Below are 25407 nucleotides of genomic sequence, written 5' to 3' on the forward strand. Positions count from 1 at the left end.
AGCCGAGCAGAGTTTAGGCCCAGGAACACACATCTCAGGCATGAGCTATGGCACAGACTACGTTTTTCCTTGCTGGAGCATCTAGGCAGGGGCTGAGCTGTGGCAGGATTGGACTCACCAGTGAACAGGCTAATTTAACCTCTGAGTGCTTACAACTACCTAATGCAGCACTCTCAGCTGGAAGAGGAAAATCAAGCTGTCTTTAGAGCTGCACATGGCAGTGAGTTAGTGCTGCACTAAATATCAGGGGAAAAAATCCCAAGTTCCATGCTTTCTCCCAGCATTGGTGCTTATTTCCTCCATGCTGTGCTGATCCTGGCTGCTGTGCTCAAGGCAAGGAGAGCCTGGGATGGGCCACTGCCTGGCTGGAGCATCCCTCCCTGGAGCCCGATCCAGAAATGGGGATTTTTTTCCCAGCCCTGGTGGGATGGTCCTGCAGTCCTCCCTCGCCACCTTGCCTGGCAGGGCCACGGCATCGCTTACAGCATGCAAGTGCTGGTTAAGCACAGGGGTCACTCGTGGCACGGCCCCATGGCAGGCTGGCGAAGCCTGTGGACACGTTGCAGCCCACATGCGTGGATGTGGATCAGCCCGCAGCGATGGGCAAGGTACGAAATCCCAGGGAGAGCCAGCCCATGACAGCTCCATCCGCTTTTATTGCTTCTGCCCTGTGGCCCAACAGGAGACACACTTTATGGCTTTATTTATTATAGAAGATCTTTATGAACCTGATCGCAACCTAAACCCACCCCTATTTCTGACCTCAGGGTAATGGCACTGCTGGGGGCTGGTTTCAGCTTTTTGGACACAGGGACTTGCCCAAGCCCACAGGTGAACCCCTCCCCGTCCCCACAGAGAGGGCAGAGCCACAGGTGGGAAACTGCAAAACCCAGACTCGGTTTCTAGTAAGCTGGATGTCAATAAAACCCAGTGTTTATTGCAGTGCTCCTCATCGGCCTCAGTTTTATAGATGTGCGTTTAAAAATAAAAGCTCTGTGCATCTTAGCTGGCCACAGACGGGCGTGAATGTTGAAAGGGCCGATCTGTCAGGAGGTGGAGAGCCACCTCCCAGCTCCGAGCTCGGCAGGAGCAAAGAGGCCAACTACCTGCTCGGGATTTCTGTGCGTCGAGGCAGAGCCTCATGCATAAGAAACAACAGCTCTGCTTTCAAGTATATTTGGCGTGAAGCCATGCAGTCTCTCCGGCATCACGCGTCCCACCAAGGGGGAAAGACCCGCTGGCTCCCAGAGACCCCTGTCCCTCGGGTCCACCCCAGCCTTGGGAGAAGATGGTTGGTTTGGGCAGCTGCTGTAGCAATGTGTCAGCTCATTTTGGCTCAAGGATGGGCAGCTAGAAGGCTCCTAAGAGCTTGGGCAACTCATGTTTAAATCATGCTGCCGGGAAAAAAATATCTCGGACCCCATGAAGGCACCCCAGCTACACGAAGGGACCAGTAGCCAGCAGGGCCAAGGGGTACGTGATGCTCAGCAGCCATAGTGGCTGCCCACAGTGCCCACCTGCTGTCCCAGCTCCCTGCCTGCAAACCCCCAGCCAAGGCAGCTCTTGGCCAGGGTCTGCATCTCAGGTGGCTGCACATTGCAAACACCCCTCCCAAACCCACCCCCCCAAACCAAACCAAACCCACCACCCAGAGAAGCACACAGTGGTTTAAACAGAAAAAAAAATATAAGGAAAAGACCCTTGTGGTATGTAACTCCCACCACCACGGGCCAACCACGCCAGCTTTACGCACTCGCCCCATCCCAGAGACATGGCAGCTTTCAGAAAGACCCAAGACGATGCAGGCTTTGTCCCTGGCCCTGCAGCAGCCGGGGAAGGCACAGGTTTGAAAGCACCAACTTCAGTAGCCCCTCCAGGCCCCAGACACGGTGGGGGGCTGGCTGCCGCTGCTGAAATAGGTTATTCGTTGGCTATGTAGCTTTAAGCTCACATAGTTTTTTGCTGACGGGGGCCCATAGGAGAGTGGAAAGACAAGCCAAAGGTGTGAGCGAACAGCACGGGGTGGCTAACCCCAGCCAAATCCTGGCAACTGCCCCTGCCCGTGGGGCTGTGTGTCCCAGTGGGGAATTTTACTCCTGCAGCCAGCAAGTCCTCTGGCCAGGAAAGCAGGAGCATGCAGTGGGATCCCGGACAGCGTGGGGGCAGGAGGTAGCGGAGGCTGCGTGGCCTCCGGGGTGGCCTCCAGGGTGTCAGGAGTGACGCATGCACACGCTGGCCCTGACGCACCCAGAGTGTCCCCGGGGCTTTGCCCGGGGCAGCCCAGCACCGGCTCCCGCAGTAGGCAGGGAAGGGATGCCCAGCTCTCCCTAGCAGCTGGGATGGCTCTTCTCCGGGGCCGGGTGGAGGAGGAGCTGCGGTGTCTGCTTTCTGGTGCTGCTGCCGGTGCCGGCCAGATCGCTGCAGTTCAAGGATGAGCGGGTGTGGGAATGAGCTGAGCAGTGGAGGAAGAGGCCATGGGCACATCTATGCAAAAAGCATCCCTCCTGGAGGCGCCCCTCGGTCCAAATGCTCCTTTTGGTGCCCAGCTGCAGCTGCCCAGCAGCACTGGCCACTTGCAGAGCTCAGCAGTGCCGGCACAGTCATCTGGCAGCGGTGGCTGGCACGGACAGCCGCATATGCTGCAGGCCCTTTGCACTGGCCCTCGCCGCAGGGGTCCCAGCACAAGGTGAGCAGGGCTGTCAGCACACTCTGTCCCCAGACATCCAGAGCCAGGACAGCAGCAGAGCCGCAGGCAGCTGCAGAACAAACTAACCTCATGATAGAGCCTCGCGGGCACCTCTGAAGAGCTCCCCAGCCTTTGACAACATCATCCCCCCAACTTCTTCCCTTGTGGTATGTGAGGACTGAAAGCACCATCCATGGATGTGGCCATGACAATCCTCCGATCCTCCATCAACACAACCCTCACCCTACCCTTTGAAAACCCATGGTGCCTCTGCTTTACCCACTTCTCAGTAATGCCGTAGCTCCTCCACCAGCACCCCTTTCCCACCCAGCGGCTCCTTCCCAGGTGGCTCCACACTGCAGATTTCAGGATGCTCTGTGGCATCGACTGTCCTAGCACCTGACCCACGTGGGATGCAGCACCCAGGACCTTCTGCGTGTAAGCAGGGTACCCAGTGGATGCACACCCAAAGCTTTCCTGGCAGGCTGATGCCAGGCACTACCAGGAGGAGGGAGATGGGGCACTTAGATCACGCAGCCTCCATGTGTGGACCTCCCCGGCTTTGAAATCCAAGGAGCTACTGTCTGATCACTGGCTGGCAGGGTGAGCCATGAGCTCCTGCAGAGCTGCCTGGCTCCCAGGAAGGGCTGGTGCTGGCACCGCTGCTGCCTGCCTGCTGCCCGCCTGCTGCCCCAGCGATGCCCTGGGTGAGCAGCCCACGAGCAATGAGCAGGTGAGAGAAGAGCCCCTCTCTTCATCCCACATCAGCTCTAAAGCCCCAGCTCTGAAGCTGTGGCAGCTCCTCAGGGATGAGAGTATCAGGGATCCCTCCCATCAGCTGGAGGACAGCTACGTCTCAGGTATGACAGTGCCTCAGGGCTCCCTCCCCATGGCCAGATCCAGGGGAGCAGTGGTACTGTCCCTGTGTCCTGCTGCAGGTCCTCTTCCTGCAGGGAATCACGTAGTCATCCTGCTGTATCAGCTGCAAGGAACAGCACAGCTGAGCCGGTGCATGGAGCCTGAGCAGCGTCCGCCAGCTCCCTCTGCCCTTCCAGCCGCTCCTCTCCCTGGACCAGGTGCTGGCCGGGAGGGAAATGTCCCCCGAGGCAGCCCCCTGGTATGAAGCCCTGCGAGGGTGCAACGAACCACCTGTGTGATCCCCGACTGCAACACAGAGAGGAGGATGGGGAGCTGGTGTGCGCCGTGCAGTGCACCGGACAAGGGCAGTGACACGCTGAGGGTGACCTCGTCTGCCAGAAGCACCAGGCTGGCCTCACGGGGGGCGCAGACACAGCAGAGAGGCCCCCAAAGCTGGCGGGAAGTGTCCCCCAACCGGGCTCCCAGGCCCACAAGGCCAGTCCTGCTGCCAGCCCCTAGTGGCACAGATGGGCTGGGGTCCAGGCCCTGGGTCCGCATGGCACTTCAGGTCCCACTCCTCTTCCTCTCCGCAGCAGGGACAGCATGTGTCTGTCTGTCCATCTGTGGTTTCAGCCTTCAGCAGGACTCCGCAGGGACACAAGCGGGTGGCCACAGCCCCGGGTGGCTGCAAGGAGGCCAGGGTTTAGGTGGCCCGGCTGGGCGGCAGGCGTTTGCTGTCCAGAATGGCCTTCCAGTCGTCAGTCCAGGACTGCAGCCTGCGGCTGGGGGGCTTCAGCTGCAGGTGCTTGTTGTGGCAGGCTGTAAAGAGCACGTGCTCCCAGCTGGGGTTCAGCTCAGCCCCTGAAAAGCAAGGAGAGAGGTCAGCTCTCTGGACAACTCCTCCATGAGCCACCGAGGGTGACCTTACTCCAACAGAAGGAGCCTGTGGACACAAACCCCTAACGAGAGCCCCATCAGCCAGGCAGGAACCAGCGCACATCACCTCCCGATGCCGTCTGCCCCTTGGGGCTGCCTCTGGTCACTCCTGCCACCCTGCACCTCCCTTACCTGTTATATCAGGTCTGTCGTCTATAAGCAGGTCAGCAGAAACCACCGTCTTATCTCGCGTCAAAACGATCTGCTCGAGAAACTCGGGGCCGAAGTGCTTCTCCACCCAGGCGTACTGGAAGGCGAGGGGCGAGCGGTGAGCACGGGCACGGGAAGGCTGACGGATGGGGCAGGGGCTGCTCGGCAGAGCGGCAGCAGAGCCCAGCACGAGCCCTGGCCTCCACGCAGGGAGGACATCTCGCTTAATGAGTTCATTAGTGGGAAGGATTCGGATGCTGCTAGAGCACAAGTTCTTTTAAAGCCAAGCAGCTTTTGTCATCGAGATGAAATATTAAGACCAAGCGCCTCAGTGCACGCAAATGGCAGAGTTCAGCCAACAGCAGAGCTGTTGCTCTGCAAAGATGCTCAGGAACGAAACTGGTGGAGGAGGGAAATATCGCTGCTGTTTTACAGCTGGAGGCATGCGGGCGTCAGCTGGCTTTCACCGGGCGGCATAGTATGAGAAGGGGAGCTGGGATTTGGACCTGCTCACCTTCTCGTAAGGGCAGTAGCGGTAGTTCTTGATCGGGCTTGTGCAGATGAACACATCGGTGCTGCCATGAGGAGAGGAACAGGGGCAGAGTGTCAGTCCATGGCCAAACACGCTGGTCAGACCCTGCTCCCCCTTGAGGTGCACCCGTCTGACTCTGCAAGACCCCACTCAGTGCCTAGGCAGGCAGGCACCCAAAGCAGAGACCCCCGCAACACACAGATCAAACTGGGGTGATTTAAGACGTTCATCCCCCATATCGCAGGATCCCACCTCCGGGATGTGTACCCACACCCACGACATACGAACGCTCCCCTTTTCACCACCCTTGCTGGGAACAGAGAGCTGAAGAAGGGCCTGCACGTGGCTGATTTTCTTGATGACTGCTCCAGCAGTCAAAGCCCCCTCTTTCTTCCCATGCCTGGCAGGCTTGTAAGCATTTTTAATGCTGATGTTGCATGCAGTGCTTCTGCCAAAGGGAGGATGAGCCTGAAAAGCCAGTGCTGCTCCCCTGTCCATTCCCCAATACCACAGGCAGGTTCCTACTCACTCTGCCAAATTTGCCATTTGCTTCACAGCTTCCACAGCCCCAGGGAGCGGGTCCAGCTCGATGAAGAAGTTCTTGGACTCCCAGATACTGGCGGCTTTCTCCTGTGAGGGGAGAGAGAGCAGTTACTGCACAGGGCTTCTTGCTACACTTCTCCTTGCTTGTGCATCTTCCCTTTGCTAGAACAGAGGATGGTGACAGTAAGAAAGGTGGGAGCCCTGGCTCCGGTCCCCTCCTGCTAACCCATCTGGCCTCTGTGGGTCCCTCTCTTCCCCACCTGCCAACCTGCACCTGTCCCATACAATTTAGATTGGAGATGCTCTGGACCAGGCTTGGTTTTGCCTGTGCAGCCTCAGACACAGAGGGAGCAGCACGTTCCTTCAAGGCAAAACATAAGAGACTGTCCAGAGCTGAACCAAACCCAGGGCTGCATCTGGAGGGCCACTTCCACATGGATCTGGCTGACGTGGCCTGGTAGCTCTGCTGTAATGTGACGCTGTTCAGCCACAGATGCTGTCTGGCCTATATGTCTCAATCAGATCACTTAAAATAGCAGCCGGGCTGCTCTCATAGGAGAAAGTGTACTATAGGATGGACTACATGTCAGGATGAATGCAGATGCTCTTCCTCAGGGATGCCTGGGCAAGGCCTACCAGGCAAATAGAGCATCTCCAGGCAAGGGTTTGAAACACTGAACATCCAGGTCAGCAGCCGGCGTGCACTGGTACAGCACACCGGCAGAGCAGAGCGAGACCACAGGGAGCAAAACCTTTGGATGAGGGCAGAGTCCAGGGGCTGCCTGCGATGGGTCCAGCACAGCTCTAAGGAACAGCATCCCCTGCACTCCCTCAAACAGGTAACGGCTTGTCAGCCGCCAAGCAAAGCAATTATTCTGCACAGACACTGGGTCCTTAGGGAGGAGAGCCTCGGAGTGCAGCACCGCGGCTGTGGGCAGAGGAAGCAGCCCTGTCCCAGTGTTACGATGCAGCTGAGCCGCTGAGGCTGCGGCTGGGAGATCAATCCTGCCCTGAAAGATTGATCTTGATTTTGAGCACCTCTGTTTCTGTATTTGAGGAAGGGGAGTAGGGACTAGAGGAACTTTAAGCCCATCCTGGCCTTGTATTGCACAGTATGGAGGAGCCAGCAGAGCATCAGGGTAGGGCAAAGCAGCCTCAGCGATCCCTATACGCTGGTTCTTTCAGCTCATAGCAACAGGCTGGTTGGACACGCCAGCTAGACTTACAGCTCCCTCCTGCCTGATGAGGTGGAATCTAGTGGGTAATGACCATATTTTGCCTTTACTACACCTGTACTGGGGGAAGGAAGCAGGCAACGGTGAGCAACTGGGACTTTGCTGGGAACTCCAGGCTCAGGGCAGCAACGCCCCAGAGTGAACACAGGACTCGCTCAGGGAGTCATATTCTGCTTCATCCTGCTGGCCGCCTGTGCTGAGACGCTGGCTGCGCACCTTGCCCGCTCTCAGGAAGATGAATGCACGAACCCATAACGTATTCAGGCACTGAGCATTTAGCGTGACGTGCCAGAATTAAACCCTGTATTTCTCAAAAAATCCCAGATAGCATGAGGACACCAGACACCCAACTTAAAAGGAGAGACTACTCAGATCAGCTGTTGCACTCTTCCCTTTTGCCTGAGCAGCAGAAAATATCGGTGGTTCAGAGAAGGGAAGAAAAGCCTTCTCCATACGTGTTCAAAATGAAACACACTAAGTCGGTGCAAGAGAGCCAGCAGAAATGCCTCCTGGCACCAGGACGAGAGCAGCTACCCTAGCAGTTTGCCACAGGGCCAGGCAAACATTCAGACTCTGGTTGCTCTGCTTTAGACCGGTGAGCTGTGATGTTTTATTTTTAAGATACTGACTGTAGTTCCACAAGAGACATCTGAGAAACGCAGCCTGATGCAGCAAAGCACTTCAAACCCCACTGAAGTGTTTTCTTTCAGCAAGGACTTCCGTAGCTATTCTGCTTCCACTTATATCAAAAAGCATTTTGCAATCAAGCTCAATGGGGGAAGAACTAAGCTCCTCTTGAAGAAAAGACCCACTCAGCTCCCAGAGCCAGAGTAGCTCCCTGCGGCACCACAGCCAGCACGCTGCCCAGCAGATGGACAAGTCCCCCAGGCTGGGAATCCCACCACATGCCAGGCAGGACAGACCCTGCATTTCCTTCTTATCTTCTCCCCATAAGCAATTTCCCTGCCCATCCAGGGCTCCCCATCCTTCCAGGTCTGTGCGGGTGGTGTGTTGCTGAGCCACTGCTCTCCCTTTCAGAGCTGGGACCTTCAGCTCGTGGGACTCTCTTGCACCTATTTTCTGGTCTCATCGATGGTACTCTCTGACGAGAGGGGACTGGAACCGCCCATGTGCCAGCAGACACAGAGCAGCTCCTGTTCTCTTTATCCCTGGTCTGAAACCATGGTGGAATCAGGGCTGCCCTGAGGTCTGTCTGGGGAAGTTTTGCTACTTGTTCAGCCCAAGGTTTTGGTGGTTTTATGTAATGACAGCAGGCACAAGGTGAGCTCACTTCATCTAATACATCCAAAGTAGTTAAGGTCAAGAAAAATGAGTTATCATGCATTACCCCCGCCACACTTTTTCCTCCCTTTCCCTTTCATTCATCCCAGCTAGAGCGGACACATTATTCCTTCAGCTCATCAAGCTCTTTAGGACTTTGCCAGTGGGAGAGCCCCGGACCTTATTCACGCTCCCTTCCTTGTAGCCATCATACCACTAATGACAAGAGTACCTTTATTTTCTGTAACACCTTTCAACTAGTGCAACAGCAATCAGCAGATGAGACCACAGACATCCCAGCAAGATGGGAACTTGTAGAGGCTGAAACTGACTTTCTGCAGCACTCATCAAATGATAAAGTACAACATAAAGAGAGCTTCTGCTTTTAGGCTTTAATTATGAAAATGAATACAATAATTGTTAGGCATGGGAGAGCTTGGGATTGTTTTAAGTCAGCCCTCACATGAAGCGTCAATTGCACCGTTTGCTTTCAACTTCTCTGCTGCATCCCACCCCTCACATTGCTGTTGGGGAACTAAATAATCGATCTAGGAACAGGATTGATCCACGGAGCTTGGCCAAATCAGAGCTAGAAAAAAAACATTTGTGCAATTTGGGGTATTTTAAAGCAATCAGATGTTCAAAGATCTCTTTTCCTTGCCTTTACCTCCATCCATGCATGCAGGGAAAAGATAGATGTGCATGAAAACCACTGGATTTCTGGGGGAGGACGCAGGGCTGGAAGCCCTCCTACGTGCAGACCTGTACCTCTGTTTCAGCGGGAGCTCCGGCCAGCACCCGCAGCCCTCCCCAGCGCTGCACCCACGACCTGGGGGCCAGTGGGTCCCGCGGGGCCGGAGCTCCAGCTGCAGGGCGCAGAGCGAACGAGAGCCACGCGCAGAGCCGGGGGATGCAGAGACTCACACTCAGCTCAGGTCCCAGGCGCCCGTATTGCTCCGACACCCAGAAGCCCCTCCGGTCCTCCAGGGCAATGTAGGGCTTGTCGGGGTACCTGGCCCTGAATTTCTTGAGGAAGCCTCCCTCGAAGTCGGCCAGCACCCCGTCCATGTCCACCAGGACCCGCAGAGCCCTGCGGGACCCCGCTGCAGGGCCGGCCCCCCTGCCCAGCCCTGCAAAGGGGCCGCAGCGCCGAGGCCGCAGGTGCAAGAAGCTGCTCAGCAAAATCATGGTGGAGAAGGCGGGGGGCTCAGGGCAGGGGATGGGATGAGGGGGATCTCCGGGCAGGGGACGGGGGGGGCTTTATTTCAAGCACGCACCCTGCAAGCAGGCAGCCCTGGCAAGCACGTTCCCTTGCAGCAGAAGCAAGGCGCGGGGGGGGAGATGCAAGGGGGATGCAACGGGGAGCAGAGGGGCTGCAGCGGGGGTGCGGGGGGGATGCGAAGGCCCGTCCTCGCTCCCAGCGCCCCCTCCTCCTCCTTCCCGCCCCATCCCTCCCTTGCAGCAAGCGGGGAGCAGGCGGCGGCGGCGGCGGCGGAGGGGCCCCGGGGCCGCCCGGAGCTCGGCAGTGCTCTCGCCCCGACCCGGCAGTGCAAAGCCCAGTTCCTCTTCCCGCTGCTTGGCTGAGCCCGGAGCGGCGGGAGCGCCTTAAAGCGGCACAAACAGCCTAAGACGGAGCGGTTCCACCGCGCCTCCCGCCCGCTTTAAGCCTGCCCTAACCCCGCTCCCCCACCCCGTACCCCGGAGCGGGGGCTCTGCGGGGTGCCGAGACCGGCGGGGACCGAACCCCTGCCTCGGTTTCCCTAACTCAGCCTCGGGGGGCACCCCACGCCGCCGCCGCGTCCCCTCCCCTCGCCTGCTCCCTCCCCACCCCCTGCCGAGGCCCCCCTCAGCCCCCTGCCCGTCCCTGCCTGCAGCAGGTGGGGATTTGCAGCAGGTAGGCAGGGCTTTGGGGGCACACCTTAACGTGGTGATTTTTACAGCTAAGCCTTGACATCAAATATACCCATTTCTACCAATTCGGGGGGAGGGGGCCACACTCATGCCCAGGATCTCACTCGATGGGACACAGCTCTGTCCCCACGGGTGATGGGAAACCTTAAAAAATGATCCCCGGACCCAAAAGAAGTGCTGACAGCACACTGTGAAGGTCTGTATGTTCTGACACGGGACCAAAGATCGCTCTGGTCAAACAACACTCAGGGGATTAAAGCTGCTGAAGAAGGGGGAGGCCTCTGAGTGTGACTAACAGGATTAGGCAACTGCTGAGCTGGGAAAGAAAAGATTTTGGTAGACAGCAATGGTATGCCTTAGCGGTTCCAAAATATTTCATTTTTTACTTCCAGAATGTTTTCCAGTGGAATATATTGTCCTTGTTTCACAGAAAGGGCAAACGAGCTGTAGAGATCGGGTGGTTTGGGGAAGGTCGCAGCGAGAATGAAGGGAGGAGCAGAGCCGGCAGCCAGGCTGTACGTGGCAGTAAACGGTAACAGTGATGTTGGGAGGGAAAACATGTGAAGATTCAAGCCTGAATTCTGCTTCCGCATGCGCCGGAGGCATGTTGCTTCTTGCAAGGCAGGGGATTTCAACACAACTTGAAGTTTCTGACTAAGCAGTGAGAGAATACATACACATCTCTGTGACAGGCCAAAAGGTTTTCTTCTTGGTGGTGTAGCAAAGGACTGACAAACGTCCTGCCCGCAGCAGCACAAAGGCCGCATTACTTCGCCGCCGCGGCTCCTGTAGGGATGGAAAATATGCTTCCGTTCATATAAACCCAGTTAACTTGACTGGGAATGCAAACCCTGCTCCCTCCAGTTAACCTGACTGGGAATGCAAACCCTGCTCCCTCCAGTTAACCTGACTGGGAATGCAAACCCTGCTCCCTGACATTAGGGCAACGTCGCACAGGGCCAGATGACAAGCCACCACATTCGGCCACCGCACCGTCCCCACCAAGGGGGATGAAAGGAATTAAATCCCCTCGCACGGCGCAGCCGCTCCCTCACCACACGAGCGGGCCGTCGCCTCCCGCCGCCCCGCGGTGCGGGCCTTCACCCAGGGCCCCGTGTCGCGCTAGGCCCCTCACGCCGCGACAAGGGGGCGGAGAGGTGACGCCATCATGACGCCACCGGCCCCTCCCTCCCCAACTCTGCTGAGTCACGGCTTCTCGCGCTGGGAAGGCCTCCCTCGCGCCTGACGCGGGGCCGGTACTTCCGGGCCGGGGGGGAAAGGCGGCCGTTGCCATAGCGACCTCTGTTCTCGCGAGAGGTGGCGAAGAGGCGGAAGTGACGCGCGGCGGCGGGCCGTGGCGCGGCCCCCGCAGCGGCGACTGATTGGCTGGCGGCGGCGGCCGCGGCGCCTGTAGCGGTGGCTCCTCCCGCTCCGCTCCGCCCCGCCCCGCCCCGCCCGCAGCGCGCGCGGCCGCGCCGCCAGCCGCCAAGATGGCGTCGGCCCTGGAGCAGTTCGTCAACAGCGTCCGGCAACTCTCGGCCCAAGGTGACCGCGGCGGGGGCGGGGCGAGAAACGCCTGGGAGCCTGGGCGGCGGCGGGGAGACAGCGGGGCCTGAGGGGGGGGCAGTGGCCGGGGGAGCCCCGGGGGGGGCCGCGAGTCGGGGTTTGGATCCTCTCACGGCTCTCCCTCAGGCGCGGGCCCGGTGGTGCTGCTCCTCCTTCGCCCTTGGCGGGCGGTAACCGCGGAGGGGGACCCGCAGGGGTCCCGGGGATCCCGCCGCCGGTGGTTTGACAGGCCATGAGGGGCCGGCCGTGCCCCTGCACCGCTTCTCGCTTCCCCTCCCGGGGCAGTGGCGAGGTGCCGGTTTTCGGTAGCCGGAGGTACCGGTTGAGCGGAGTGGAGCCGGCTCCGGCGGTTGTACCAACATCTGAGTCTTGAAAATCAGGGGGGTGCGGAGGGACTTTAACTGGGAGCGCATAGCCCCGCCTGACTGGCGGGCGTGCAGGTTGGGGGGTGTGTTTTAAAATACATTTCAGAAGCGTTGAAGCTCCTGGGGACGCAGTAGGACACAGCCAGAAGAGTCGTGCCTCACCGTGTGACAGGAGGCCTGAGACTGCACGTCGGAGTTGCCATAACCAAGTGTTCTGAAAGTGTTTTAATAATCATAGTTAGAATTCCTTAGTTTTGTTGCCAAACTCCTCATTTTCCCGTGTGTGGGCACAGCGCTTCCTAGTTCTTGAACTTTCTGCCTGTGTTGATGCACCCTCAAAATGTGATCTTGGTGTTTCTGATCTGGAATTGATCAAGAATTGATGCTTTCCTCTATGGCCCCAGGCTTTATCTCTGGCAGTTACTTTTGGGTGGAGCTCCAACGTTCTCTTACTTTGGTTTAACTTAAATACAGAGCATACTTACTGGGGCTATCAGATACAAGAGACAAATTATCTTGTCTCTTGTACCCACGCAAGGTGTGGGTATAAAGCAGATAAAAGATGATTCTTCTTACGTGTGTAGTTTAGCTGGAGAACTCTCCATTACGAGGTTTTGGGGATGCGACAGGTTCATGGGGAGACTGGTTGACTTTATGGAAGTTCTCCCATTAGGGACGAGCCAGATGGACGTTCTTTGTGAGAAAGTAAATCCAGATGCCAGACAGGAGGTTATGAGAGCGCATGGGAGAAGCCTGTGTACGCGTGGTGGTGATGTTGGTTTCTGGTTATCAGCATTCGGCTGCACGGGAGGTGACATAAACGGACATTTAGCGGGGCCTGGTGGGGTATTTCCACTTACACCGTGTGAGTTGTTCCGTGGGTGTTTGGGTAGAGGGTCGTTTTGGGTTTTTTTTTTTGCTTTGTTTTTTAGGGGACTGCTTGATGATAGCTGTGGAATGGGTGGACTTCTGTACTAGGGAGGATACCAGAACTGAGGTTTTCGATGTTTGAATTAAACCTCAGAGCATTTTACAGGCCCTGTTCCTTTCCATGCTTATGCCTGGAGTTTTAATTCCATATGGAGAGTGCTGTCTTAGGGATGGGTTTCTGGGGTTCCTGGGCTCTGGTTCCACATTTGGGACTTTTGATCCCTGCATTACTTTGAAGCTAACACTTCATTGCTAGCACTTCCCAGGTTTTCTGTTTCAAAGGAAAAGGCCAGAGAGTTGAGAATAGTGTTAATCTCTATGAATGGAGCCACTATTCCTCATTTTATGAAGATTTTTGTAAGGATGAGAGAACCTCTGGTTTTTGTCTCTCACCTGCAAGGATTAAACATTGAAACAGTGCTCTGCTTCAGGAAGGCGTAGTTTTAATTAAAATAATTGTGGGGGAAGACTCTGAAAGCAGTTAGCTATAATCAGTCTGCTTTCTTTGTAAGGCTTTTTGGGCTTACTGTACCTTTGTAATTCAAGATAGTTGCCTCTCACGCTGTGCTCATAGCTCACAATGAGTAGACCAACGTTGTAGTTCTAATTACACGAAGTAAATTTAAGAACAGATTTATAAGCCCTATTATTGTTGATACTTAATTGTAATTTTCATGTCTAGCTCAAAAAATGCTTATGAGCCGACCTGAAAAGCAGATCAGGCACTTAAGAAACAGCAAGGAACAAGTGCTGGTATTGGGATTTTTTTTAGAAAGTGGAGGAAACTATTTTTGGTGCTGTTTTGGTTTGATTCCCCTTTGTAACACCTAGGAGACATGAATGTAGACAAATGTATCCACACAAGGCAAAATTTTGCATCACTGTGCACTGATCAAAGTTCTGGAGGCTTGGTGTGACCCTGAAGCCTCCTCTCTGATGAGGCGAGCTGCTGCTGCTTGTCATGTTGTGTTTGTGTTCTGAGGATTTCCTTTCCAGTCCCAAAGGCCAGAAGCTTAGCTGTCACACTTTAAAAACTAAAGAATCTCAACCAAACCATACTGTGGGTACCTTGCTTGTTGAAAATCAATGCTTGTCGCAGTCCAGAAAAGTAAATTCTCTGTGTGATGCTTTTTCCTCTGATTGTTTAGGGCAGCAAGGTGTAATGAAGTATGGGAATGCATGAGTGCTCTCCCATTAGAATTTGGCAACGATGTTTTGTATTTCAGGGCAAATGACCCAGCTTTGTGAACTGATCAATAAAAGCGGAGAACTGCTCGCAAAAAATCTTTCCCATCTGGATACAGTGCTTGGTGCCCTGGATGTGCAGGAACACTCGTTAGGCGTTCTTGCTGTCTTGTAAGTGCTGCTTTCTTTTATTTAAATATCTTAGTATTAAAACTTCAGGCAACATGCTGTACTGTCAACCAAATGTTTTTCTTTTGGACATAAATGTTTTTAGTCTCCATTTCTGAGAATGGTGCTTAGTTTCCTTTGGTGATGCACATTTTATTAATAAAAAATACCAAGGCAAATTTGTATTTTCCAAAGAAAAAAACTCTGGAGCTTGTAAATGGTAACACTGGGTGTCTGTTCTCCTTAAGGATGTATCAATTTCTCTTGTTTATGCCTTCATAGGTATTTTTCAATACATGTTCAGCCAAAAGGTATACAACCAGCTTTTAAAACTCGATTGGCGGGGCATTAGTGTGCTGAACTGTCAGCATGAAGCAACACACTTGTTTGTTTTTTTAGTGAAGCGTGGGTTCTTACCATAGTTCTTGGGTATTTGTCTCTAGACCGCACTGAGGCTCTTGCTGCTCTCTGTAGTTTAAGATAATCCTTGAATTGCCTTGGTGATGCTGAGGTAAGGTAAGGATATTTGGCCCTGAAGCTCAAACTGTTGTTTCTAGCTGTACCTAACTGCAAGTGAAGTGACTACAGGTTCCCTTTTAAAGGAAAGACCAGGATTCTAGGAGTTTTTCTAGTAGACTTATGAAATGAAATGACTGTAATACACAGAGATCATGCGTTTAATTTTACAATTCACTAAAAATGTGTTACAGAATTTACAAAAAACAGGGCATCGGTACTGCGTTAGCAGACGAATCGTACCACGGAGTACATGAGGAAACAGTTATTAACAAGTGGAGGAAGGAAGATAACTGTTTATAAGGAATAATATGTAAAATGTATTATTTGAAGAGACTGTATCAGTGGAGAATATAGTAAAGTTCTCCTGGCTGAAACTGTGGCACGGTAAACTCCTGTACTGATAGAACAAGTCTCTGAAGAGACAGGGCAGGGATGGCAGCACGTAACCCGGGCAGTCCTAGGCCTTGTGGGGAAGGACAGTTCATGATCTGGGTGGGTTTGAGCTGCGTACTGCAGTGTGTAGCATCGGAAGCCCAGACAGGGTTGGGTACCTTCCAGCAGCATTAAACAGAATTTTTCCTGGCATTTGTGGGATGCATAGCTGGAGTTCTCATTGCCCTCAGATGAGCATAATCACAGTGCATCTTACAGAAGAAGCAATGTGCAAGGCTACAGCGGATAGGGTGCTAAGGAACCACCGGAGGCAGAGAGAAACTGAAGAGAAACAGCCCCTAACAAGAGATAAACATCTCGTAATCTAATGGCTGAAAAATCTTGAGCACATGCAAGCAGGAGATGGCTGTAGGATAGGCAAAATTGTCCAGAGAAGTTGTGTGGCCGAGTACTACGATTCCTCATCGTTAGCCAGTGTGTCTGTTGTGACTGTAACTGTTGTACCAGCTAAAATGATCTTTGTTCACCATATTTTGTTCTACATAGTAGTTTGCACTAGATAGAGAATGGGGGTGTACAAGGAAAGCGTGTTTTCAAGTGTTGTGCAGCTCCTGGGGAAATTGTATGCCATCTGTTGTAAACACTTTGGATTTGTTTGCAAGCATCTATGTGCTTCTGCAGAGACTTAGCGTCAAAGATGAAGCTTTATTTATTAATCTCCAAATGTCAAGTGTTAAACCTTTTTTGTTGTTTTTATTTTAGGTTTGTGAAGTTTTCTATGCCCAGCATCCCTGATTTCGAAACATTATTCTCACAGGTGCAGCTTTTCATCAGCACTTGTAATGGGGAACACATTAGATATGCAACAGACACTTGTAAGTTAAGCTTACTTTCAGACTTTATATTTTTTGGTAGTTTTATATTAATGATTTTTTCATTGTGTTGGGTTTTTTATTTGTTGTGTTTTTCTTTTTACCGTATTTAGTTGCTGGCCTGTGCCACCAGTTAACAAATGCCCTTGTGGAGAGAAAACAGGTGAGCAAGTATCATCTAGTAGAAATAAACTACCTACATATCCATGCTCTTCAAGGGGATGTTACCAGTCTCTTACTCACTTCATAAAGATTTGCCACTAACTTCATATTAAGTATTTTTGCGCGGTGCCTTACTTGTCAAGTTTGCTGAGAGGTAATGAACCTAAACCAAGATTTGAAGGAAAATGTAAAGAAGATAATTTTTTTTTCTTTGGGAGAGTCACCTAGAGATGTGTTCTCACACACGAACTAGGAAATCTGTAGTACCAAGAACATTCTTCAGACAATGTGTGCGTGAGTAGGAGAGAGCTGCAAAAATTATTAGCGCTGGTGAGTCAGAGATACTAGCTTCAGTGTTATTCTCACCAGAGTTATACAATGTGCTTAATGAAATATCTTTAAATCTAAAGGAAACTTGATTAAGAAATATTTGACCAATGTTTTTGTTGCTAAGATACTGACTTTTTCAGGCCGTTTCAGTGAACTCTAGCCTGAAATAGAAGTCGAGATTAGTCTGGTCTAAGTGGGGTAAAGCAAGACCCTTGCCTTTGTTATTTGGTGGGAGTTTAGATGGTGTCAAGGAGTCAAAAGGTTTTGTTGTTGATACAGATGACTGTATTCCTGATGAGGTTGGCTTTGTGGAGCTGAAATGATGACTTTAGTTTGTCAGGAGAACTTGTATAGCCAAGGTTAATTTTATTTTCTGAGAGACTGCAGTGTCCTACAAAAAGGGAACCTCAAGTTAACTATTACTTAATGGAACCTGTCAATTAGTGTTATTTTTCATTTGTAAGTGTCAACATAAGATCCAATGTGCTGCCATCTATGAGAAATTATCTGAAAGAGATGTAATTTCTGACAGCCCCTGCGAGGAATTAGCATTCTCAGACAAGCCATAGACAAGATGCAGATGAACACAAACCAGCTGACCTCAATACACGCAGATCTCTGCCAGGTAAGGGGAGCATAAGGGCTTTTTATCAGAGTAAAAGCTTATAAAATACCTGTAACCTGCTGAGGAAATGCGTGTTCACAAATTTCAATGTAAAAATGGCTTTTAACTTTTGGTGGTTTTTTTTTTCTAGTAATAAATAATATAAAAGCACTGAAATAAAATCCCCTTCCATTAATTGTAGATGTTCAGTGCATGGCCCCAGATCCTTGCTTTTGTGGGTGGTTTCTGAAAGTCCTTTGACTTCCCTTCTCTCTGGGCTGAAAGTCACACACAGCTTGTCTCAGGCAGTGTAAGTGTAATATCCAGAAACTGCTTGCTCAAGTTTGACAGAAGGCACATTTGTCCCGGTGTCTTTGGCCTGGATTTGCACTTCTGTCTCATTCTTGGCTCCCGGGGTTTAGGGTTGGACGGGAATGTTTAGCGCAATATTTAGCGCTGCCAGCACGGTAGTCTGGAAGGCCTGGAGTTTCAAGCAGCTTTGTCAGAGTCTAATTTCTTTAGGATTCAGGTAATTTGTAACAATTCAGAATCTTTGGTAAGGGTTTTCCAAATTTGATGGCACAGCGAATGATCAGTGTTACAGTACTACCGATGTGCGCAGTTTTTTCACTCTTGGAGGAATGAGATTCATTAAATAGTACTAGATGAATTTAGTTTCAATTTCTTCCTCATGAAAATTTGAATGGAAATGGCTAATTTATGAAAACTCAATTTATTTTCTTGTAGCTCTGTTTGTTAGCAAAATGCTTTAAACCTGCCCTCCCGTATCTAGATGTGGACATGATGGATATTTGTAAAGAGAATGGGGCATATGATGCGAAGCACTTTTTATGTTACTACTACTATGGTGGGATGATATACACTGGGCTAAAGAACTTTGAAAGAGCACTCTACTTTTATGAACAGGTAACTTTAAATAATATGGTAAGTCTGAAGTGTGATCAATTGAAAGGCAACAGTAGCATGTGTAATAGCGCTGGGAGAATATATCGTCTCTGAATTGCCCCCAAGGATAGCAGTAAAAGCCATGAACATAAAGTACAAGCAGTCTCCAATTATTCTCATTCTTAACCTTAGGGATATGATTCTACTAACAGATCTGTACTGCTGTTCATCATTCAGCAAGACCCATCATTCATATAGGTCTTGCTTTCGCACGTGTGTTCATCGTAGTAACACATAAAATCTGATTTGGGTTAGCGTTTGCTGTTGGCTCTCTTAAGAAAGGTACAGCCTGAATGGTGCTCTTTAGTGCATAAAGTGAGGTAAGAAGCAAACTGTCTTTAGAGGGATTTTCCTTTAAGAAGGTCTCTTACAGCCAAGTAGCTATTGCACCATAAAACTATGCAACTCAAAGGTTGATGTTAAATTTATCTCACTATAAATATTTTTCAGATGCCCGCTTATTACTGCTCGCATGGCAACAGCTCACAGGCTGATATTCAGAAATGTGTATTCTTAAAGGAAAAATAGTTCAGTGGCTTTGTTGATTTTGAGGGGGGTTACACTTCTTCAAGGCTATTACAGTATTTGCTGCTTTTACTTTCTCTGTGAAAGAAAACTGTAAAATTGGGAAAACTTTGTGTGTGTATGAGAGGGAAACAGTGTCGAATGTGCAAAATAAATGGGTGCAGCCTTTTTCTGTAAACAAGGGTCAGCTCTGAGTAGCCGGCGGTATCATATTAAACTGAAATCCCTCTTCCCTATTCTGCAGACCTCTTTCAGCATACTTAAATATGAGATCTGATGACGCAATAGCTTTGTAAAACCTCTTTAAGGATCTGTGTAAATCCAGGTTCTACAGGGACTGTATAATCGTTCCTTGTAACAATTAGGGACAGCTGATCTCTAGTACAACTTGAGATATAAACCAAGGAAAGCAGTTTTGAATTTATCTTAACAGGGCTATTTTAAGGTAGGCGTCACTGTAACATGATATGTTTTGAGTAGCTTGTATAGAATTTACTTTTTAGGACATTTTTGGATAATTAATTTTAATAGAAGTTAGTTAAGCTTTAATGCTCGAAGGTGAACCTCACATGTCATGTATCCTTTCTGCATGCAGCTTTAAACTGAGATTTTTGTTAATGCAGTAGCTACCAGGACCTACCAGTAAGTGTACTAAATTTCTATTCCATTTCTTTCTTTCTTGCTTAGGCAATAACTACTCCAGCCATGGCAGTCAGTCATATTATGTTGGAATCATATAAAAAGTATATTCTAGTTTCTTTGATACTACTTGGCAAAGTTCAGCAGCTACCAAAATACACTTCCCAGATAGTTGGTAGATTCATTAAGGTAAGTCCTGCAAATCCAGCTACATGATAGAACAACAAATCTGAATTTGTAAATGACTTTTTTTTCCTACCCTCATTTGCTGGTACTGTTTAACACTGCAGGTCATGGGAAATAATGCACAGTGTGCCCAGAGTACAACCTCTTGCCACCTTTCTAGGGTACAACAGCTAAAGATTCTCTGGCAACTTCTACATCTATTACAAAGAAACCGTAGTCTTCGTATCGGTGGCACAGGGTTTTTAAACTTAAATTTGGAAAACCTTTAGGGCTGAATACTACTTACCAATATTCTTTTCACTGATACTGCACGTCCCTTGACAGCATTTTAGGCTAGAACTCAAACAAGACTCAGAATTCACTTGGCTTTCAGTATGCAATGTCCCTGTAAAAGCATTCAACCTGTAACTTCATCTAGTTGAAGAATGAAATGCTAAATAGTTTATTCCAAAACTTCAGCTTTATAAAGAGTAAAAGCTTCTGAAAAAGCTGCAAGTGTGTAGTCTGTATGCATTCTGATCAGGAGGTGTAGGGTGGAAGACAAAACTGCTAGCCAGAGAGCTCTGATCCTAGGTAAATAACACACCTCTAAAAGTTAGTTAGTTGTTATTTAATACTGAGTTTGTTGATTTGTGACCAAAATTTTAGAGAGCTCCAAAAAATCATCATCAAACTTCAGCTACTAATAAGCAAGCTCAAACAATTGCCATTTTGAAGTAATTTAGGTGAACTAGTCTTAACCCACGATTCTCTGCTGTCCATGCTGTGATGCACTGTGGTTAGGGATGATGGTGTCTTAGAGGGTAGAACAAAATACATCAGTGGGCAGTCACTTGTCAATAGCTACTTCCCTTGAATTCAGCTTACTTCGTGTGCTGGTCAGCTGATGCATTTTTTCTTGCACTGCCATAACTAGAACTGTCATACAGAGGTCCTTGAATGATGTTTACTAAATCTTATGGTGCAGTAATACAGATTTTGTGTGTGAGGGTCTGTCATTGCTGGAAAGCCACGTATGGGCATCACGTAATTTTTATGAGAGATGCTTGAGCTACTTAAATGTACTTTTATGCCTGCATGGCTTCTAATGTTGAAGTAGTGAATAGATTTTGTGAGGCTGGTTGAACACTGTGTTCTTTAAGAAGGGTTCTCGCTTTTTCTAATTGCAGCCCCTTAGCAATGCTTACCATGAATTAGCGCAAGTTTATTCAACCAATAAACCCTCGGAGCTTCGAAATCTGGTGAACAAACACAGTGAAACGTTCACAAGGGATAACAATATGGGGTTGGTTAAGCAATGCTTGTCATCTCTCTACAAAAAGAATATTCAGAGGCTAACCAAGGTAAGATGTAGGGGTTTTGTTTTGCTGAGAAATTGTGTTTAGCTTTTCTCGAGGAGTGTATCTCTGAAACATATTCAGTTTGCAGCAAAATGATAATGTAGTAACGTCAGAGAAATGCCTAAAACTGAGATTTGTGTGTCTGAAACAAATGAGACTAAAGTGCTCTATATGGAAAACCCGTTCAGTTGGCTTCTTATGCCTTATTTAGAAGATGGTTTGATATGCCTGTCCGTCAGAGGGGTTTGCCCATGAGATTTTCATGCATAATCAAATAAAGTTGTGAGCACTGCTACCAGATGACCTTTGTCTCTATTTGAAAAACAGGAAACCTGAACTTTAGAGGCTACTTCATTAGAGAAGAGTGAGTGGGACAGGTTTTGGAAGTGTCTGAAGTAAAAGGAAAGCCAGCAGCAGTGGAGTGACGTGCTCCTTCAGCTGAGAGATCAGATGGATTAATCTGATTAAAGATGATCAGGGAAAGGTCTTGTCTTTGCAAGCTCAAATGATGTCTGTCGCAGTAGAACTAACCTCAGAAGTAACACAATATGTGCATCTCTTGAAGGAAATTCAAGGGATGGGCAGTCACCTTACTCATGTAGAAAGGTGAGGGAAGAGGTTCGCTGTGGTTGGGACTGTGTCTGGGGTAAAAAGGAATTACAGAAATGGAGTAATGACTTCATTAGTCTGGCCTGCACACACATGTGGTATAACAAACTGGTATCTTTGGAGGAAGAACCGACTCCACTCATGGTGCTTTTATAAGTCATAACTATGTGATCTGCTTGTTTCTTCCCATCCATCTTCAAAATAAGATTGTATAGGCCATGAAGGATTGATATGGGAAAGTTCTTAATGTCTAGTTTTTAACCGTTTAATACTTTCTCAATTTCAGACATTTTTAACACTGTCGTTACAAGACATGGCAAGTCGAGTGCAGTTGTCGGGGCCCCAAGAAGCAGAAAAATATGTCCTCCACATGGTAAGACTTGTTACTTGGCTAAACTATCCTAATTTAAAAACTGATCCAATTTAAGACTCTGTAAGTGTTTGGATTGGCAGCGCGTGTTCTGAATGGCTGATGAACGGTTCTTTTTCAGGGTGAAGGAAATACTGTCAGTCTGCTGTGGTGATTAGACTGTTCTCAAAAAAACCTTAAAGGATATTCTCTGCCTAAGATAAGGCATGCATCATTTGTCTTCAGGAAGCTGTTAGGAAACAAAAACCAAACAAGTTAAAGATGATTCCACAAGGAGTCTGTGTGTTGTAGTTATGTGAAATCCTGCTCTTAGTGATACCTTACATTAAACCCTCTTATCTTTCAGATAGAAGATGGTGAAATCTTTGCAAGTATTAATCAGAAGGATGGTATGGTCTGTTTCCATGATAATCCTGAAAAATATAACAATCCAGCTATGCTTCATAACATTGATCAGGAGGTAAATCTTTTAAGATACTAACTGCTTTTGGAATTCCTACTGAAGAGCCCTAGTCTGTAGTCAGAGAGCTGCTGGGAGAAGCCAGTGTAGGTAACTTAGACGTAGAGCTCGAGGGCTCATTAATGAGACTGAGCAATCGTTACTCAACTGTTTCACAGTACCAGTATTTAAAGGTTTTAGATTGACAGTCATTTACTGTCAGTGCGTTCCCTGTTGTATCTCCTGTACAGCTTGAGATGTTTCAGTAGGCTGACTGCTTAATGTTGGCCATGTGAAGTTCCTTGAAGTGACTGGATTAGAAAGGTTGGGTTTAGAGTTTGACTTCAAGGATCGCTTCCGCTGGCTGTCGATAACATGACAGTAGGTTGAGGTGATTGACCCACACGGGACTGTCTGTCAGTGGCCTTAAAAAGGATTGTTAGGAAGACATGGATAAAAATAAGGGAATTAAAAAAAAAGGTCTGACACTTTTGTTTGGGAGATGAAGGATGAGAACATTTTGACACGGAGCTTTTGTGATGGCAGAAGTTACTGCTTTTACATAGCACAGTCCTGAAGTATCTTGAAGATCATTCACAAGCTGGACACAGTAATCAACTTAATATATATTTTTAAGATGCTGAAATGTATAGAGCTTGATGAACGACTGAAAGCCATGGATCAAGAGATCACTGTGAACCCTCAGTTTGTGCAGAAGGTAATTGATGTAGTGTCTTGTCAGAGTATGTAAGGGATTCAGGGCAGTGAGCATGTGTTGCACTGAATGTCGGTATTTACAGTGTTAATAATTATGTGTTAATAATGTACATAAACACCATGCTTTAAAACAAACAGGAAGTGCATGTTACTTCATATGCGCTTTATTTTCCTACCTGTTAACTTCAAAGAACTGTCTGTCTCAAAGGTAAACCTTCAGACCTGTTTTTGAAAAGAAATAACTCTCTCCCTTCCAGAGTATGGGCTCTCAAGAAGATGACTCAGGGACCAAACCATCCAGTTATTCCTGAAATTCATGTTGCTCACCACTCCGCTTTCAAGTAAAAGCTTATGAAAGAATCACGCCTGGAATAGGGCATTGAGGAGTTCCACGAAGAGAGCAGAGAGAACTGAGCTTTGCTTTTCACCTGGACATTAAGAAAAAAAAAAAAAAATGAACACCCTCTCAGTACTGTATAATATCAGAAATATTCTCTGCAAAGAAAAAGGAAATCTCAAAAGAAACTTAAGTCTGTTGTGGATTTATTTATCTTCAGATTAACATCGTTAATGCATTAAATAATCTACCTTTTGTTTTAAAGGGTTTGAATGTTGCTGTGTTTCTGTAGCAGTCTTTTTTTTCCTCTTCTGCAAAAAAAAAAAAGTGTTATTCAGGGAAGAATACAAACTAGTGTTGGTTCACTTACAAGATAATTACTGGTTCATTATTCTGTATTTAAAGTTGGCTCAAAGTGCAGATTTATCATATGTATGTTGGGGGGAGAGGGGTGGAGCTTAAGTAAATTCCCTACATTATAATTTGCATATGCTCAGTGTAGCTGGCTGCTGTCTATTGAATGAAGTAAGAACTGTGCTCTTCCCAAAAGGATGAGCAGGGTAGTGAGTCCTTGGAAGGCAGTTTTGCGGAAAAGCAGAAGTCGCTATAGGGAGTCCATACATGGCAGCTATTTATGATTTTAAGTTTCTGGTACAAAGCATCTCCTAACAACATTTGCTCTTAGATCAAACTTGTTAGACCTCAACAAAAGGATATTTGAAAGATCTTGGCATACTGGAGGATTCTAGATATGGAGTTGCTCACACCAAAAGAAACTTTTTGTTCCTATACAATTGGCATGAAGGTATTCAACAGGCTAATACTTTTCTGTGGTGGAAATAAGTGAAGGCCATGCTATAGATCTTTGTTTCCAGAGAAAATAATTCTACCTGGAACACAGAATTCTATATAGCTCTCAAAATGCAGGATTTTATTTGGAGATAACGTGCTGGAATGCTATCTGGTTTTTCATTCACTAAACATAAAAACTTGGTCGTTCGATTCTTTAAGTGCTTTACCCCTTAAATCAACGGGCTGTCTAATTTTCTGTAGCTCTTGTGTATCTGAAGATTCTTGGTGTTAAAACATCTTTGAAACACTTCATGTCAGTGCAAATCTCCCACTGTCGGGCATAAATAAACCTGTCATCAAGTCAGAATGTGAGAAGCTCAGCAGCCAGTGCTTCCTACTTAAATGCCTGACTAGGAGCTCCTTGCTACTGCTAACCTGCCAGCTTTTTATCAGGAGCCTAGGTGAGAGCTCAGCATTTCTGGCTCTTGCCGTGTCAAGTTTGTATGTATTGAGGTCACCTGTGGTTGAAAATACTCCGTTTGTGCTTCCAGTGCTGATACAGAACTGTTGGGGTTTTCACTTAAGCATTGGTGTCTTAATTCTAGCAGAGCCTCTGTGGCAGCAGTATGCTTTCTAGTAGAAGAGAGATGTCCCCAGGTTGTTGTCGAGGTGGTGAATGACATTTTTAAAAGTATAAAATAGCAGTTTAGTATTGAACACGGCGTAGGTCCCTCATGTTAGTAGCTCACCATTGAGTATTTGTGCTTCCTATCATAGAAGGCATTGAAGGCAGCTTTTACACCTGATCTTAAAGCAAAATCTTGGGAGTTTTTTTTGTGTTTTTTTTGTTTGTCTGTTTGTTTTTCCATTACTTGCCTTACCAGTCCTGTAATTAAAAAGCCTTCAAAAATCAAGTATCTTTTCCTAGTTAATCCTGCAGTGATTTCAATGCTGAACATGCTTATGTGATTTTCTTCTCTGGTACTGTGGAAGTGTTAAATTAGTAGATTAGTAATGCTGTGGGCTCAAGCACAAAGCTGGGCTGTCAAAGTGTTTACAGCCGTGTGCGGGAGTCATAAAGTACTGCAAATGACTAACCCCAAACTGCCACCTATACAAAAATGTGAATGGCTCGCCTTTCATTGCCAAGGGCTCGCTTGTTGGGGGGAGAGCACATGCAGGATTCCTTCATGAAGTCGGAGAAGAACCAGAACGGTTCGCTTCGCAGTGGCTGAGCTTTTATACTGCTGGTTCCTATTGG

The 25407-nt window shown here is 48.7% G+C and overlaps 2 protein-coding genes and 1 long non-coding RNA gene across 6 annotated transcripts; 1 reads left to right on the forward strand and 2 right to left on the reverse strand.

Annotated features, from left to right (window-relative positions):
* Positions 1 to 911: 911 nt before the first annotated feature.
* Positions 912 to 10013, reverse strand: NT5M (5',3'-nucleotidase, mitochondrial). Its single transcript, XM_009502593.2, has 5 exons — positions 9146 to 10013; positions 5692 to 5792; positions 5145 to 5205; positions 4613 to 4727; positions 912 to 4405 (listed from the first exon to the last, which is right to left on the reverse strand). Exons 1-5 carry the CDS (start codon positions 9407 to 9409, stop codon positions 4248 to 4250), a joined length of 699 nt encoding a protein of 232 aa, XP_009500888.2. The 5' UTR covers positions 9410 to 10013; the 3' UTR covers positions 912 to 4247.
* Positions 10014 to 10484: 471 nt separating this feature from the next.
* Positions 10485 to 11458, reverse strand: LOC135315161 (uncharacterized). Its single transcript, XR_010374594.1, has 2 exons — positions 11188 to 11458; positions 10485 to 10918 (listed from the first exon to the last, which is right to left on the reverse strand). It is a non-coding gene; the product is annotated as an uncharacterized LOC135315161 (long non-coding RNA).
* A 76-nt stretch (positions 11459 to 11534) lies between these two features.
* On the forward strand, positions 11535 to 23631 carry COPS3 (COP9 signalosome subunit 3). 4 transcript variants are annotated; one of them, XM_064461486.1, is made up of 12 exons: positions 11535 to 11677; positions 14220 to 14349; positions 16021 to 16133; positions 16244 to 16293; positions 17155 to 17247; positions 17974 to 18153; positions 19405 to 19545; positions 20712 to 20885; positions 21778 to 21864; positions 22208 to 22321; positions 22938 to 23018; positions 23275 to 23631. In XM_064461486.1, exons 1-12 carry the CDS (start codon positions 11623 to 11625, stop codon positions 23326 to 23328), a joined length of 1272 nt encoding a protein of 423 aa, XP_064317556.1. In that variant the 5' UTR covers positions 11535 to 11622; the 3' UTR covers positions 23329 to 23631. The 4 variants fall into 4 exon arrangements, with proteins under 4 accessions (XP_064317556.1, XP_064317557.1, XP_064317559.1 ...); XM_064461487.1 differs by lacking the exon at positions 20712 to 20885; XM_064461489.1 differs by lacking the exon at positions 11535 to 11677 and having other exon boundaries at positions 16076 to 16133; positions 17087 to 17247.
* Positions 23632 to 25407: the final 1776 nt, after the last annotated feature.

The sequence above is a fragment of the Phalacrocorax carbo genome, chromosome 10 (genome assembly GCF_963921805.1).
Source record: "Phalacrocorax carbo chromosome 10, bPhaCar2.1, whole genome shotgun sequence".
Taxonomy (NCBI): domain Eukaryota; kingdom Metazoa; phylum Chordata; class Aves; order Suliformes; family Phalacrocoracidae; genus Phalacrocorax; species Phalacrocorax carbo.

Bases quoted from the DNA above. Each gene is read 5' to 3' on its own strand.
- COPS3 (XM_064461486.1), top strand. From the start codon at position 11,623: ATGGCGTCGGCCCTGGAGCAGTTCGTCAACAGCGTCCGGCAACTCTCG. The intron at 11,678-14,219 runs GTGACCGCGGCG...TTTGTATTTCAG, and splicing joins CCGGCAACTCTCGGCCCAAG to GGCAAATGACCCAGCTTTGT. The intron at 21,865-22,207 runs GTAAGACTTGTT...CTTATCTTTCAG, and splicing joins AAAAATATGTCCTCCACATG to ATAGAAGATGGTGAAATCTT.
- NT5M (XM_009502593.2), bottom strand. From the start codon at position 9,409: ATGATTTTGCTGAGCAGCTTCTTGCACCTGCGGCCTCGGCGCTGCGGC. The intron at 5,206-5,691 runs GTGAGTAGGAAC...TCCTCATGGCAG, and splicing joins CAAATGGCAAATTTGGCAGA to CACCGATGTGTTCATCTGCA. The intron at 4,728-5,144 runs GTGAGCAGGTCC...CTCGCCTTCCAG, and splicing joins GCTACTGCCCTTACGAGAAG to TACGCCTGGGTGGAGAAGCA.